The following is a 17,386-nucleotide window of genomic DNA, read 5'->3' on the forward strand; positions in this document are numbered from 1 at the left end:
CAGCATTGCCATTCAAGTGCGAAACGATTTCCACAAAGTGCCCGGCGTTACGTACAAGGGTTTCAGGTTGTTCAGCGAGAGGGAAAATTGTAAGGTGCAGGCAGTTAAATAGTTCTCGAAGTGTCGATGTCAAGAAGCTTCCAATGGACCTCAGTGGGTCGTTCGGCTTATCAATCTTCGAAACTCTGGGGAAGCCTGGCGCAAACCCATTTCTGTAGTTAAGCCACAGATAAAGGTTCCTCGATTCTTGATGTTTCTTGAAGATTTTGGCTTGGATCGCGTTCATTCTGGTTTTAAATAGTTATGTCGGGTCCTTCTTAAGCGTTTCCTATGCATAACTGTTAGGGAGATCGTGAGCCATGTCCCGTAGGCCTCTCGATTCAGGACCACAGTTTAGTTGCCCTTGTCCGCTGATAATAGCACACTCGACGTATCTTCCAGAAGTTTTTTGAGTGCTCTTACCTGTTCCACTGGTATGCTATGCTGGTGGTTTTGCGAAATTTTGGATATTGCGCAAGTCAACTTGTGATTCCCTCCTTCTGGACCACTTTGGTTGAGGTGCAGAATGCCATCTTACGAGGTTGAAACGATTTTCCGCAGGGGTAACCTCGCGGTCGTCACGTTAAAGCCATGACCCTTTTTAGGACATCAACCTGGCATTACGACAGTTGTTTGGACGAAAGGTTTGTGGCGAGCCTCTTGGTGTCTGTGCTGTACTTTGCCTCGGCGTTTTCCGTCATCTCTGGGAACCTATTTCTGTGTGATGTTCGGTGTTTTTCCACAGAGGTGAAGGCAAACTCTGGGTGAATGACTGCTCGAATAGGGAACACCTCTGGAATGTGACGTTCGAGTTGTCGAAAAGTAAGAACAGGTTAACGTTTTTTTCTTTTTTTTTAAGCACATATTCATGACACTCATGAATATGTGGTTTAAGCAAACGGTGCTCCTGAAGGAGAACCAAGGCGGTTTTTAAACGTTGAAGCCCTGGTTTTTAATTATTGGTTGGCGTTCGTTTTATTTAGAAATATATATATGTCTCCTTAACACACGTTTGCACCTTAAAATTGAATTAAAGGGAAAACAAGGTAACCGTGGTTGCTGTTAAATGAAAATGCATGTGCCCGCATAAATTGTAGAAGCCCTGGTTGCTCCCATATCCCTCTCAGTACAAATTGCACAACACCTGGCCTAGACAGCCAGATTTTTATAGCCTAGTGAAAAAAATCAGCCTGACCAAGGCACAGCTCAGTCTAATTAAATAGTTCGATATGTTTGAAACTTAAGGCTTCATATAATTCTAGTCCGTCGGGCATTGGTCATGTCAAACCGATAAACTAAAAGGCCACGTCACCTTGTATGACCTCATAGGACCTAGCAATAGATTAACTATACTTGGCAGTGGGCACGCAGATACTTGAAGCATACAAAGAGGCTCCCTAAATGTGACTTTTTAGGGAGGGTTATGCGGTATCGAGATGGGATTGGACGCTCAGCCGCTTGTTCGATAGCAAGATTCAAGAACCGAACGGTTTTCAACTTGGCCTTTGCGAAGGTCTTTCTTCTCTACAATATGTCATTTGATTGATTTGTATATATTATTTTAAAATTATGCGACACCCCTCTGTGCCTGCTCGACGTATTACGCCAATCCGATCTGCACTGCTCATGAATGAAGACAAAAAATCATGAATGTTTAATTTCAGAAAGCAGAAATGGCAGCAAGATAAGAACACGAAGTCTGTGCGGACCTTCTTATTGAGGTTTTGTTTGTGGGATTCATGGAATTTGTTATGTTAGGTAAGAATGAATTGCCCCGCGTCTTGATGTGCAAGTCATCGGAGTCGGCCTGAGCGTACAACTAAAAACTATACAGTTATCCGTACCATTCGGTGGAATTAAGAATAATCGTCACATATTCTGGAATTTTCTGGAAGAGTAAATTCGTAAAAACTGTAAAAATATTACTCAACCTTTGTGATCGACAGGCCGGTCGCAGCAGGTGGAGGGACTGTTATGACAACACAAGTGCGGCCTCCGCTATACTGTTCTGCTTCGTCATTGCTGACCATAAGATTGTTGTACTTTTAGAACATTGCTCGATTTCAGATGCTGATTATCTAAAGTTAAAATTCAGGCTTTAAACACTTACTGAAGAAAACTGGATGAAGGCGTCTTGGTCGAACTGTACTTTGTCACGCACATTGCTCATTGTGGCGTGGTCATGGGCCGTCGGAGAGTTCATCAGGTCATCGAAAGTAATAGTTCCGCTGCAGAAGATGAATTTGTCAATTAATTGCAATTTCCATCGTGGGAAAAACTGCCTCTGGGAGCCGTTCATTTAAGTGGCAAAAAAAAGTCTGGGAAAAGTAACTTTATAGGAGAAGGCATCAACGGTTGCCATGAAGACCCACAGCAAGGCAGATAACCTTAAACTAGCGTGGTTGGGCCTAGTTGATAAACAGTAAAGCAATAACTACTTGTACGTTCTAGACACGAGAAATGTGTGAGTAGTGAGCCACCCAGCGAACAAATTCTCCCAGGTGATTGGCATTTCAAGACTTTCTTCGTAATCCCCGTCGGGTGTGACAGACTTCTTTCAGGGGTGCGGCAGTGCTGCCAAAAAGGTAAGAAGACCCGTATGCACAAAATGTGTTTCCGCGAACTTTTACAAAACGTGTGACAAACGCTGCAGCCACTTTGTTTTTCCCTTTGTGTTTTTTAGTGTGTGCGTATAAAAACTAAGGGGAAAACTGAGACGAGCAGGCGCGCTGAGTCGTTAAAGCACCGAAATCTGCTCAGAATTATTTGTGGGTAGACCCAACGCTAGCTTCCTTTGTCTCAAGTCGGTGTTCAAACGAAAACGCCGAATTCTTGCGTTCGGTTATCGCTTCGGAACAGTGAATAGACGGGTTGTTTCTTTGCAGGACTCCAAACTCGCATAGAAGTAGTATCGGGCTCATATTTATGGAGTCTGCGGTTTCATTCCCCTTTGAATAGAGTTTAGAATTTGGTTCTTTCTTCTTAGTTAGTATTTCTTCTAAATTATTTGTTATTTAATACAAATTAAAAAAAAAATCAATCACGTAAAAAAAAGATACGTTTTTTTTTTCTTTTTTTAAGTAGCAACCGACGTTTAATGAAATAAAGACTAAGTAAACAAGCCAGTTTGTTTTTATGTTGCATAATTTTGAGTAGAAAAACGAGAAACCTAGGACGATGGACAAGGAAAGGGGCAGACGCAAAACGCGCCAAAGGCAGCTCTTTGCGCTTGAGATGTTTTGAGTTTGTCTTTTTCTTCGTCCATCTCCGGTTATATTCTTTTTTTTTTTCTTTTTAATGAGCGATCTTTGGTGACACCACCCTCAATGGTCATCTGTTTTTTTGCTCGACTGCCCTCGCAAGTGCTTGCTACAGATTTCGTAGCGGCCTACGTGTTGTTCTTTCACACTTTGCTCAGTGATCCCACTTTTAAATACACATTGGGTTAAAAACATAGTATTGCCAAAAAACAGCATTGTCTCAGTCCTCAAACCGCTCCCGCGCAGCACCCTTGACTGCGTCGTCACTCTCTGGTGGAAAGGGCACGCCATCCTCTCACCGTATAAAATAAGAAAATGTCGTATCTGCTTGCACCGAAAGAGGTAATGGCATAATATAATTACAATATAACTTGAAAAACCTCTTTTATCGTATATGCACTCAACACGTACATTAGTCCAATCCGGAAGATGAAGTTAGATACGAAATACCTAACGTACTTTACATATAGTAATCTCAATACATTGCGCCAAAACCTTGAGTTGCGCTATTTGGCACATCACACAGCGCCAGAAAGAGGTACCGAGTAAAGACGATAATGACACAAGGCTCACTGGCAACTGAAATGTTATTAGGTAAACATTCGGTTACATGCTATCTAGAAAAAATATATTACTGTCCTATCCAGAATGCCCACTCTCGCGTTATGCTTCGAAGTACCTTCTCAATCGTGGCCAAAGAAGGCTCGCTGACGCATTTATGAGCACCCTGTGTCTTGATTAAGAAAAAATCATCCATTTTCCTGTGTATTTTTTTTATGTGTTCTCAAAATCGCAGTGTCTTGAAAACATAAAATGTGCACACATTCATCGCAGTGGAGTTCTAAGCGCCATGAGGGAGGCCGCTTTAAGTGGGTTACGACACGTAAATGAAACGGGTAGCTTATTCTTGAAATAAAATGCTATCGGCTGCTTAGTACATACACCAAGTTTCGCGATTTTTAGAGCTCTGGTAAGTGCAATAATCCAATTACGAAGGCAATTAAATTTCGTCTGGCCATCAGGCAACACTGCTCACGTGAGTGACACCATTGTGGTCATAAACCACGTTATTATCACATTTAGTTATTCGCTTCCTCATTCTAGACGCCGATATGCTCTCTCAAGTTCGCCTCGCCATGTACGGTGGCACACTATCACACTTCTCGTCTATTGCTGCGAATGCTTTTGCTCCCGCTTCCTTGCCCTTTTACCTTCGGCCCTACATGCACCCGCGAGATCGTCGCGGGTGGCGACGAGTTCGTCCGTGACGATCTCGTCGACATCGCTGGAGCTGGTCGCGAACGGGTCGAAGTCAAAACGACCGGCCTCCCGAAATATCTTTATAACAATCACTCTCATCCCTGCTGCGATCAGCTTCAAAGACTAACGAAGAAACCAGCGATGCCGTAGACGGCGGCGCCTTGAAACAGTGTGCTCGAATTGAGAATGGAAGCGTGGAGGCTGAAGCTCGAGACGACGAGTGAGCCAAGTCTGCGAGTGCGTGCAAGGGAACGCCGCGCGATTGGCGAATGACCTTACCGTCCTAACAAATATGCAGTCTTAGGTAGTAACGCGTTACTAGTAATGCGTTACTTTCTTGGTAACTTGTAACTGTAACGAGTTACGTTTTAAAAAATGTAAATTGTAACTGTAACGAGTTACTTTTCAAAAATGTAACTTGTAACTGTAGTTCTCTTAATTTTTTCTGAGGTAACGATGAAAGTAACGACGTTACGTTTATCGTTACTTTCCAGTTTTTTTTTTTTTAATATATTCCTGAACGACTGCAATTTAGTCATTCCTTGCACTTTCCAAATCGTCTATTCCGACACTTCGAGATCGAAGTTGGCCTTGCACAAATTTGTGAATACGATCTTTCTCGCGAGTCACGACCCGAATATAGCCGCGTGTAGATTTTATGTAAAAATATCTAGTTATCGTCACGCACCAGCTTGTACTTTGTGCCTGAACACTTACATGTTAGTGTCTTGAAGCACTACCTATGTTCTGGTTTTTCTTTTTTTTTTGTGCAAACGCTTTTTAATCGGGGGTATCAACCATATAACAACAATACACGTGAAGGACTCTGCTCATGTCTCGCATTTTGATTAGCGCTACTACTCCGCATTGCGCATGTTTCGTATTTTGATTTGCGCCACTACTCTGCCGTGGAAACTTTTGAACACTAACTTCGAGAAGCAACTGCTGCTAAGTTACAATATGAACTAAAAAACGTACTTTTAAATTTTATTCAATAAAACTTTGTGAGGGGCGTTTTCTAGTTTTTTTTAATTTATTTGTGTTATAGAAAAGTAACTGAAAGTAACGTCGTTACTTTTTAAAAGTAACTGCGACTGCAACGAGTTACTCTTTTGTAGTGGTAATTGAAACGGTAACTTCGCTACTTTTTTCCGAAAGTAACTGTAACTGCAACGAATTACTTCTTAAAAGTAACTTACCCATGACTGCAAATAAGACAGAATTTTCGAACCGGATCGACCCGAGGGTCACGCAAAATGAACCGATTTGTCAACAAAACGAGCAGAGATGGAGGGAGGAGGAGGAGGAGGATAGGAGGGTGAGGAGGGGAGAAGTGAGGAGGAAAGCAGTAGGAGGGAGGAGGAGGGGAGATTTTAGCTACCCGTTGTGCAGGCAAGTGACATCACCATTCATAAATCGCAGAGGCACGTACGAAAGCGTGGTGTACTCGTTATCCAAGTGGCCATCTACATGGGTACAGGTCTGTACGGTACCCATTGATCTCTGTGGCACGTCTGATGAAGTTGCTTAATTGTGTGCCGCTAAGCTCGACGAAAGCGTGCTCCGTGGTAGCTCTGTATCTCTTGCCTACGGCACTCGCGGAATATTTTGTGCAAGACAGAGGAGAACTTCATGACAGTAATGCAGGAAAACATCCATTGGCCCCGGGGGACGTGCACTCACTGTTTTGAAGTACGCTCAAGACTAATGCTGAGGAAATCAGAAACAGGGAACAGTCTTCGACAGAGCCGACAGCAAGTAGGATGACATCGAGAGTAGCACGTGCTTCGTCAAAGAGTTGACTTTAACGCTGTCTCGTTCTTCCACCATGATCATTCCGTCCTGTTTCCTGGCACCGGCAGAACTTAGACAGGGTGGAGCTTTCAGATGTGAGAACTACATATCCTCTCACACCGGACAAGCGGTGAGCAAGAACACAAGAAGATATATACACACACATATATATATATATATATGGTGGTTTTTTTATTATTTCAGATTTGTTTAAAAAAAACCGTGAAAGCTACCTTCTTGACTTAAACTGCGCAATTAAGTTACGTAAGGAAGAGACAACAGGAAGGAAAGAGCGCTGACTTACAACTGAGGTTTTAATAATGATGTAGTGAAAGAGAAGGAAGGTGTCAAGTGCGGTAAATATTATTAATTTAAAGAAGGTTACAATTACTAACCTCTTTCTAAGGGCCATATTAACGAAATGACAATTTGCATTTTTAAGTAACCCAAGTGAATATATCTACGTGCAAATATTCAGATGTGATCCACAAAGTTGACAGGGACCCAACGGTTACTGGTTGTCACAGCCAGGAAAAAGAAGAAGAAACACGATGTCGACGGTAATACCAAGGGGGGTTGGCTTCCAGAGAAATGAAAATTGAGAAGAAGGAAAAAAATTGAGAAGAAGAAAACAGGAATAAAAAATAATTTAGGGACTAAAATTAAAAAAAAATTGGAGCTCTTTCGCCGTCAGAGCAATCGAAGGCGTACTTATACAGGCTAGGCCCTTATTCGCGATCTTGCACGCCTCGTACACCTCTCTAGTCTTTTGTTCCTTAAAATGTTTAAGCACCTTAGTCTCAGAAAACCTTGGTGTGCTCCCGCAATCTCTCACATGCACAGCAAGATGGCCCGCTGGCGTTGAGTTTAGAGAAAGTGCATGCTCCCTGAGTCTCACATTGATGCACCTTCCAGATTGTTACAGATACACCTTCCCACATGACAACGGTATTTCGGATATGATGCCGCTCTAACATCCCACGAACTTGTATGGTTGTTTTTACATAGGTCGTGTGTATCCTGCTGCTCGTTGATTTTTGGACATAATCTTTTAAGTTTGTCGGGCGCTGTGAGGAGGATAGGAACCTCAAACTTTGCGGCTACTCTTGTTAGGTTATGGGAGAGACGGTGAAGGTAGGGCATTACCACAGGACGGATCTTTGTTCGGTTTGGACTTCCTTTTTGATGTTGTTTTAACATGCTCTCCACGATGGTGAAAATAACTGAAGTCGGGTACCCTGAAGCGCGAAGTCTCTGCAGCTGGATGTTGAAGCTTTCTCCTGCTGTGTGGTCGCAAGACTTCCTCAGAGCCGCCCCCAACGTACTGGCAACAAATCCTCTTTTGACGAGCTTAGTGCGTGCGGAGTCAAATTGCAGAAGGCTTTTCTTTGCTCGTGGAGCGTACATCCAGCATACACTCTCGTCATGGAATGTTATTTTGAGATCTAAGAATTGGAGGGACTGGTTTTCCGGCCATTTATATGTGAACTTTAGTCCCCCGGCGTGTTCTTCGAATGTCGTTTGAACGGAATCCATGAACTTTGTCTCACACTTGGGTCTGGAATTGATTGGGATAAGATAGTCGTCAACGTATCTGAATATACGACTAACCTGGGGAATTTCAAGGCTGTCATCAATGGCTCTATTACATTTCGAGAGGTAAACATCAGTCAAAGCAGGAGCTCCACAGGATCCTATACAGATTCCTCTCTTCTGTATGTAGTGTCCTCCATTGAACGTTACCACAGTTGAGTTCAAGTAAAACCGTAGAAGCTCAAGGAAGGAATCCACTGCCATTCCACAGTTGTTCTGAAATGCTACTTCTCCATTGGCTTCAATGTGTTCTCTCAAAGCAGTAAACATCCCCTCGTGAGGTATGGAGTAAAATAAGGCTTCTACATCAAGGGATAGGCCATACCTAACAGATAAGATGTTGTTTCCGAGATAGACAATCACCTTCTCAGAATTGGAGACCAGAAAAGGGTCATTCAGTCGTAGGGTTGCCAATTGCCGTTGGAGGAACCTTGACGTGGCTCCTTGCCACGATCCTTTTTCTGTAACGACCACACGGAAAGGACACGCTTCGTTGTGTGTTTTCCCGGTGAAGAATAAGCCCAGTTGATCTTTATCGGCTGATGTTATCTGTTTCCGTAATTGCACTAACTCAAACTTGTGGCACAGTTGTAGAGCTCTGGCCTTCACTGACTTGGACGAGTAGCCTTCTAGTTTCTTAAAATTTTTCCCGATGGCCACTCTTACCTTATTCATGTAAATATTATGGGGAGCTACAATAAATCCTCCTTCTTTATCGGAAACAATTAAGTTTAAATTGTTCTGCTGGAAATACCCGACAATGCTGTCTAACTTGGTTTTACTGCATGTTGCAGGTGCCGTTCCCACATCCATCGCCACATCCATGCATTCATCCATACACCGGGGTCGGTACGACTCTTGTGTTTTTGCCGCTATATCATGAATGGTGGACACTATCTGTACACCGTGCATTTTTGGATTTGTGCAAAATTTGGGCCTTTCTTCAAGACCTTTGTTATTTCTACAGGTAGATTTGTATTGCCTCGGATGATAAGAGGCTCGTCCCTCGTACATCTATCTTCATTTCGAAGACTCTTGAGATGAGGAACGTATGTCTACCAGAAAAACTCTGTCATCCTACTTGCTCTGAGGAGGTAGACTCGATATCGTGAACCTTTGCCGCTGTGGGAGTGTCCACCCTGGGCAAGTATCTTAAGGCAGGTTCGAAAATACCGGACTTGTCTCCACTCTGAGTGTATGATCCGGCAGATTCTCCTGGAGTGGCCCGTTGATGGTTGGGATCACCGTCGACCCTTGGGATCACCTCAGTTGTGAGTCAGCGCTCTTTGCTTTCTGTTGTCTCTTCCTTACGTAACTTAATTGCGCTGTTTAAGTCAAGATGTCTATCCAACTCGCCCAGCAACTCATTTGCGTGAAAGCTACAATTATGGGGTTTGTTACGGTGAGTTGTACGGTCAGGCGGACATTATGTGGCTGGCTAATCTTTGCGATAAATCGGCTAGTTAATTAGAATTCGTTGATAAACTTTTAATGAATAAAAATGGGCATATGTTTTCAATTAAAAACTTGTAGAGCATCATAGAAGACAAATAAATCAACTATTCTTAAAAGGCTATTACGCCGGGGCAGCATTTTACGGCGTTCTGTAACAACGCTTCATTTGGACGCGTTTATATATTTCGGTTTCTTGTCGGAGCGCATCTTTGCGCCCGCGGTCCTGCTCCCATGTGGCTGAGAAGCGCAACACACGTGCGCCCTACTTCCCTGTTTTCTGCGAAGGAGGCAAGGGGGTGGCTTAGCGCCGCGACCAGCGGAGAGCAGGACCGCGGGCGCAAAGTTGCGCTCCGATAAAAAAACCGAAATCTAGAAACGCGTCCGAATGGAGCGTTTTTACGGAACGGCGTAAAAAGCTGCCCCACCGTTATATCTTTCTAAAAATAGTTCATTTAGTGGTTTTTAATGATGCTCTACAAGTTTTTTAAATGGGAACCATGTCTATTTCCATTAATTAAGAAGTTAATTAACGAATTTTAATTAATTAGCCGACTTATCGCAAAGATTAGCCACCTACATTATATCCGCCTGGCCGTATAACCCACCTGCACAAACCGTATAAGTGTAGCTTTCATGACTTTTTTAATCAAATCTGAAATAATAAAAACAAAACACCCTGTATATATATATATATATATATATTCTCAGATTGTTTAGCACGGTATATCGCAAAATCGAAATACCTCAAGAGAGAAGCAAGAGGACGAGGGGTGAGCACGGAAGGAGGAGGGGAGGAGGAGAGGGTATGGATGAGAAGGAGGGGCATAACAGCACTTTAGTACCCTTCCCTCCTCCTTCTCAAGAGCTGCGCTCTAATTCAGCATTACAGGGAGTTGAAAACATCTTTTATTTTTTTAGTTGTAGTTGGTATTATAAAATGGAATGCTCATTCTTGTGCGAAATTTCTGTAAATCTATATACAACAATTTTATTTACGCCAGAATATGCATTACATATTTTCTCACTTATATTAACTGATATTAGATACGCGCAATCAGCGGAGTTCGAAATATTTTTTTAAAATTATTTCTGCATTTTCCCGCGCGTTCGCGGCAATACCGTATGTCAAGGTTTATAATCATTTTGATTATTGCACCTCTGTGATAGCAGCCTAAACAAGCTTCTTCGAATCAGTCGTTCTTTTTGTCGTCTAAACAACATTCTGGCACACTGCTAATTCCTTTCGTAAGCACAAGCTTGCCTCAATATTTGTTGCTTTAAATTGTAACGTTTATTTTTTTAATTTTTATTTGTGACTTCATTTCTTAACCTGAATGCCGCTATTCATTGGCATACCTCTTTTTAGAATCATCGCGCACTGAGTCTTGTTCGCCTTAATTATACACAGAGGTCGAAAATCATTTCAGGCTGGTCATCTTATTTTAGGCAATTACAAGACCATTGAAATTACGACGAACGAATAATAAGGAAAGTTTTTTTTCTTTGGTTGGAAGCTTTCAGTGTTTCTTAATAGAATACTCAGCTACTGAAGGTTCATCTAAGGTGCGATTAACGGAACTAAAAGTGATTTTATATATCACAATGAACAGAAAACGACAGTCAACCGTGTCACTCTGGGAAGACATTCTCAAGCTGACACACACATCTGTTCTTTAAGGTACTCACGGCTTCCGGGTATCGCCGATGGTGATCACGTGTTTCAAGAACGGCAGCCTGGAAGAGGGCAGCAAAAGTTGCGACATTTTTAATGAAAGCCAGTTGCGAAGTTTCGAAGCAATAATGAAGCATCCGAATCGTTACCGTTTGATTTTCAACTCTGTCGGCGCCGATTTCTCCAGTTCAGGGGCAATTTTAAGCAACATCTCGTAGAAGTTTTTAGGGGTATATTTGTCCGCGAGGATGAGAACCACGCACTCTGCCTGAAAGCAATGGGTATTTTTCAATAAAAACATCAAACGTCAAAAACTCAATTTTTTTTTTTTTTTTTTTTTTTACGTTTGGAAGGGAAGCTTAGCAAATAGGCGGTCTAACCTGGGTGGTAAAGCCGGGAGCAAAAAACGCTTAATGGACCTGCAAACAGTAAGCTTCTGCCCATGCCAACAATCACGCTGTCACCATTCTCGAAGCACACCGGGACGTGGTGCCATGCAAAAATCGCTCGTATTTATGGCCAATTCGTTTGGGCCCGCACCGCACCCGTCCAGTGCAGAAAACTCTTTCCACTTTAGTACACGAAAGACTAAGTTAGAGAAGGAAGCTCCCCTCTCCCGTCTAGCCTTCCGTGTACCACGAACCGCACTGCATCGCTGCATTGCGGGCCCAGACGAATTGGCCATTAGTCTATTTTGACACTTTGTTCGTTAGTATCGTAGTATGAGGTATAAAACTCACTTAAAACTGATGCAACGGCACGACGCCAACGTGTTTTGACGGGCGGAGGGCAAATTAGGCTGCTCTTCTATTGTCGTTCGCAGACAACTCCCCAGACGGCGCTCGTTACCCGAGAGAGGTCCGTTGCGTGCGCCGAGAGAAAGGAACGAGAAAAAGAGCGTCTGAAAGCCTGGTAAGAAACCGGTAGGTTAGGCGTCTTCATTTTGCCGCGACGTGTTAAAGTTTTTTTTTTTCTTTTTAAAGAGACCTTCAATTATGATGCAGCTGTCCGTCTTGTTCCCATTCTCCAGCGATTATTTTCGTCAGACCGTCAACTTTATTTAGTTTTATGCAATGCGCGACGACCATCCTTTCCTGCTCACTTAAGCGAGGAAAACATCTAATAGAGGCTTTCCAACCCATGTTTTCCTTCTTTCTGCATAACGAGCGTCGTCAGCAATATGGTCCCATTAGAACCAGTGATGGCCACGTCTATGCTCCATGCATGGAGCATTTCCCTCTTTGTTAGTATACAAAATGTGGTGTCCAAACCTGGAGGATCCCGGCTCGAAGATAAAGCACAAACTTTTTCTGTGGTTTCCAGGACCCTTTGCGGGGGGAAAGTGTACAGTTTTGTCCTGACGATGCATCGGCGCACAGAGGCAGGAGCTCTTAAGGAAGTGACATCACGGGGGTTCGTCTGGTGCAACATTCCTGGATTACGTCAGGTCTTAAAATTCCTCGGAATAGCGGGGAACCCCCCCCCCCCTTTCCCCCCCCTTCTCCACCCCTTTTCTCACTCCCTTCAGTTCGCCTTCCGCTGTTTAACCCGCCATCTAGATTTTTGTATCAAAATTGTCTGTTACATTGAGTACGCTTAAAAGACATCTAGACGATGCGCTTCAAAACATGCGTATTTTTAGAAAACACTGTAGTTGTCATAACAGTTATCCAGCGAGTGAAACGACGGGAGACGAGCCGCTGGGGTAGAGTTCGTACTGTTCGTGCAAGCTGCGTCTATGTGCGCTTCCGCAGCAGAGATATTCTAGTAACGGTGACAAGGTGACTAATGAATTGTTATTGATGTCACGGAAAAAGGCGGATGAAAATGGAGAGAGGTGGGATGATCCAGGCGCTTGCTTGTTGCGCTGACCACCTCGGAAATAAAAACAAACAAACAAAAAACACTCAAAACTGTATAGGCACATCCGGGAGAGTAAATGTACAAATTATTGTACAATTTTAGTTCATTTTCGAAAAGCAGAATAAAACAAAAGCGACTTCTCCCTATGAAATCTTCTTTATTTTCAATTTGAAGGGTTTGCAAGAGGCAGGGGAACCCCCTCCTCCTCCGGTTGTAGTATTCAACTCTGAATGTAGTTCACTCTGAACCATGCCAAGATAAGACGGAAGACTTCATCGGAAACACCCCACCACACACAAAAAAAAAAACAAAAAAAAAAAAACGCCAGTATTCCGTAAACGAAAAGACGGAATTTCGACAGGGGTACACCACACTAAACTTTGTTGACTTATCTCCGACTTTTCTAAGTGGCGAAGGCAGGATGCAATTAGGAGGCAAAATCAAAACATTCCTTTTCCCGACGCCAACCGTAGTTCGAGCTCTTTCCCCTTAAACCACAAGAACCAGCAAAGCTTTTGACGTACGTAAGGGAACGCAGTCGTTTCATTAATCGAAAGTTTCTACGAAGCTCGTATTGTTATGCACTGATTGTTTAAAAAAAAAGGAACGCACGAACCCGCACCAGTTTCGCTAGTACCGCTGTGCAATTCGCCCATTCCAACATAAGCGGGGACTCGCTTCGGAGACAAATGACGCCGAAGCAGTCTGGTTGGAGATTACGAGTTTAATCACAACAGGGACTTCATTAGCACATTACGTTTCCCGACCACAGAGATTCAAGCACTGGGCTACTTCCAATCCTACGTTAGCAAACCACTTTCATTTTCAGTGAAAGCCCATTGTTTAGTTTCCTATTTTTATTCATATCGTGGCGCTACTAGTGCGACGACTGGTGTTCCACTCGTCGTCCTGGTATCAGGGGCGCACAGACGCCTCTTTCTTTGCAACCTTCATGTCTCTTGTAATGCGAAAAGATGAGGGATATCAGGGACCGCGGAGGGTGGCACAGTGACAGCTGGTCTGCGTGAGCTATTCCTGAGAGTATTCTAGAAATGGGACCGCATAAAAGAGTGGTTGGTTCAGAGTTTACCGGTGATTCGGAGTGGTCCTAATCATCGAGCTGGAAGCTTCGCTGCTATTCACTTACTGGCGTCACTCAATGTGTGCAGATTTGTCAAGACTAAAACGCTACCTTTATTCGTAGCTGGCACGCTGAAGTGGAATTCCTGCGTTGACCTAACTTGGTCTTTTTAAGCAATGTGGAACTGGAGGGCGTCTTAGAGATGTTGCGAAAGTTCAGCTGGAAATGCGTGGGCCACCACAACAGGCGTCTCCGAATCTTTTGGTTCAAGTGGCACCACACATTTTAACAGTTAATATTAAACTTAATATTTGTTATGCACCGTTTGTTTCCCACTCAAACGTATGGACAATAGGAGGCACGCGCCGCACTGGCAGGATCGGCACGTGGAGAGATCATGCCGTAAGCCGGATACAGGGCGTGCAAGGCGGACTCATGGCGGGCGATCGGTGGGGATAGCGGGGCCAGTGAAAGCCTTAGCTCTATCATAAAGGTTCTGGTATTCTTACCTACTGAATGCCGTGTCCTTATGAATGGTGAGGGGCAGACACCGGACCCCATAGGAATTTGGCGCAAAACGTGAGGCATAATTCTCTCTGGTGGGTTGGACCACAGACCTTTAGACCACACCCTTTTGGCATCTTAACTGCGATTTTTTATTCCATTTCATTTCTGGCCCTCTCCGTTATGCTTACCTGCCCGTTCGAGTGGGCCTCAGCCAACGGACGCCATTTTTACCAGATCTGATGCAGCTCGGACAGTCTAAGCAGTGGTTTTGTGTTCTCTTCGTGTGCTATTTTGTTTTTGGGTTGTCCCTTTTTTATGCTTTTTTTCTTTTTTTTTTATGGTTGTTTTTGCGATGTAGATCCGCCAGAAACACACCGCAAAACATGCAAGACCGGAGAGTAATTCGACCCCATGTCTATAGACCTCAAAGCGGGTGTGGCCTACAAGTGTGACACGGTCACACAAAGCCTGGTAGTGGCTGATTTCGAATGCGATGGACAGAGCTCACTTCATCAGGTGGCAGTGCCGATGTAAACATATCACGACAGGAAGTGCGTGGCTGACTTCTTGGCCGAGCTAGCGGCACTTCACCTTGCCACGAATGCCCGCAACAATTACGTCCTCGCGCACGCATTGACCGTTGCGTTTCAGTGCTGTGCAACACCCTGGTGGCACATGTTGGTTCTGTTCCTCACCTGGAAAGAACTCTGACGATATTTCAAAGATTAAATTCGTCTACCTGAATACCAGCCTCGAGTCCAGAGAGAAATAGAGCGCCGGCCCACCACACGGACGAAACCATGGTCGATTGGGTCCGGGTGATACAGGAGCTATATGCTAGAGGCTGCCCAACCACGTCAAGTTTGAAAGGGTTACTCGGGTCGTGCAGCAGAGCCACCCGAGAATTCTGGCCCTGCCTACATGGCCGTGCCTGTTCGACTCTAGAGTACCTGGCCTGAGACGCCCACGGCATACAAGAGTCGCTGGCCAAACACCTGTCCTGGCCCCCACCGCAGCCCGTTGAAGCTCTCAAGCTGTCCGGTGCCCGGCAAGCACAGGTACCCTGTAGAGATCCGACTCAGCTCTAGAGCTTAAATTACAGCGCGGTCTCCCCCTTCCCCCTCCCCGTACGCTGCACGCCTTCCCCTTCGAACAACGAGATCGCGGGAGGCCACCCAGTAGCTGGGAACACCGGCTACGTGTCCGGCGTTCAAGGCCCTACCCTTGTGATATCATCCGGGCGCGGATGGCTGGTCCCTCGAGGGAGCAACCAAAAGGCCACAAAGACAAGCCCCGTGCATTCCGCCACACGGTAACTCGGTGCGCCGCTCTGGCTGTGGCCGCTATCGCCACATCCGGAGTGACCTGCAGCGCAACCGTCATGCTGCTTTGGAAAACCAGTTCGGCCAACGGCGTCAACCCCTTAACGCCCGCCGTCCGCGGTGGCCACAGACAACCCGGTGACATTTTAAATGGTATGTCCAATCCAGACTGACCCTGAGCTGATGAGCCTCGTATGGCAGTGTTACAGTGCTAAAAAATACGCCAGGGGGTTCACAGCTTCTCTTGCTAATAGATGGGACGGCCCATGCCGAGTACGCCAGAAGGCTTCGCGCCTCATGTACACGCTCGTTAATTGGAAATCCGTCGACCTACTGGAACTTTCAATGTCATCGACCTCAAATGATATTATGATTCGGCTGATGAACCCTCGCAGGTGGGAAGCGACGGCGATCCAAGTGGTAATTAGGATGCCATCTACACCCGCGGGGACTGGCTCCAACATGGGCGATACGCAAGAAGACTAAGAAGATTGGCGCTCTTGGATTAGCCGAATACAAGTAATTTAATTACACGCACACGTTTGAGTATTTGCGAGCGAGTTTGTGCGGAATGTACCTGGCTCTGATCTCGAGAGCCTCATTCACCGTTTGTTGCACCATGTAAAGGATACCTTGTGTTTCTATTTTTGCATTTAATAATAATATTCTACAATCAACGAGTGACGCAGCGGTACTGCTCACTCCCGCCACTGGCTCCCTGGGACCAACCGGGTCGTCACCAACCGGCTACGGGGTCCTACCAACGCCGCCGCCTTTCCTCCCGCCCACGCCGGGGACAGGGCTTGAGAACTGCAACTAGAGGAGTTCTAGACCACCAGGGTCTAACCTTCGCCACCCGGCCACTTCGCTTCTCATCGTCACCACGAAACACACACCAGAATTGTAGAGATAGGGTGGGTGGGGGGAGCGAATATGCGGAGGCTCGCCGCCCGGGAGGGATGGGCGCGGGAAGAGCTCCCGAGACGAGCCGGGGACAGGGCGTGCGAGGGGCGATCGCGGCTGGAAATGGCGGGATCAGTAAAAGACTGGGCACCATTCATAAAGGTTGCGGTTTTCATATCTCCTACCTATCGCGTCCTTTTTGCCGCTGAGCGGCAGACACCGGATCACAAAGAACCATGCGGCGAGCAAGTGTTTTAAGGTGCATATTTGGCGCGTCGGAATGTAAGGAGGAGTACACCAACCAAAGAACGACATAGACAAGACACAGGGAATGTGCGATGAAGCGGCAGCCAAGCGCGCACCGCCATTGGTTGGGGTCGGGGGAAATTAAAGCATGAGGACGCGTTTGGGGGGTGAGCAAACGTACGAGGCGTGCAAGGAGCAGACAAACTTGGACGCCGTTTTGGTATCTGGTTTGGCCAACACCTTGGAAAACGAACTTGAATAGCATTAACGTACTATATTTTAAGGCCAAAACTAGGTGGTGATGATAAAACAATTATTAATAAACAATCCAAAGACCGGGGAAAATACGAAGGACAACTGAACAACAGGAAGTCTAACACGTCTAAATTTA

The 17,386-nt window shown here is 45.1% G+C and overlaps 1 protein-coding gene across 1 annotated transcript in view; it reads right to left on the reverse strand.

Annotated features, from left to right (window-relative positions):
- LOC115330883 (medium-chain acyl-CoA ligase ACSF2, mitochondrial) overlaps positions 1-17,386 on the reverse strand; it is a 115,647-nt gene that overhangs the window by 61,935 nt on the left and 36,326 nt on the right. Inside the window, exons 5-7 of the mRNA XM_029992919.4 lie at positions 11,223-11,341; positions 11,088-11,135; positions 2,150-2,267 (exon numbers count right to left, since the gene is read on the reverse strand). Of these exons, the coding sequence (XP_029848779.4) occupies positions 2,150-2,267; positions 11,088-11,135; positions 11,223-11,341 (285 nt within the window). The remainder of the gene's footprint in view (positions 1-2,149; positions 2,268-11,087; positions 11,136-11,222; positions 11,342-17,386) is intronic.

This window comes from Ixodes scapularis, unplaced genomic scaffold (assembly GCF_016920785.2).
Source record: "Ixodes scapularis isolate PalLabHiFi unplaced genomic scaffold, ASM1692078v2 PGA_scaffold4__175_contigs__length_147842914, whole genome shotgun sequence".
Lineage (NCBI taxonomy): Eukaryota > Metazoa > Arthropoda > Arachnida > Ixodida > Ixodidae > Ixodes > Ixodes scapularis.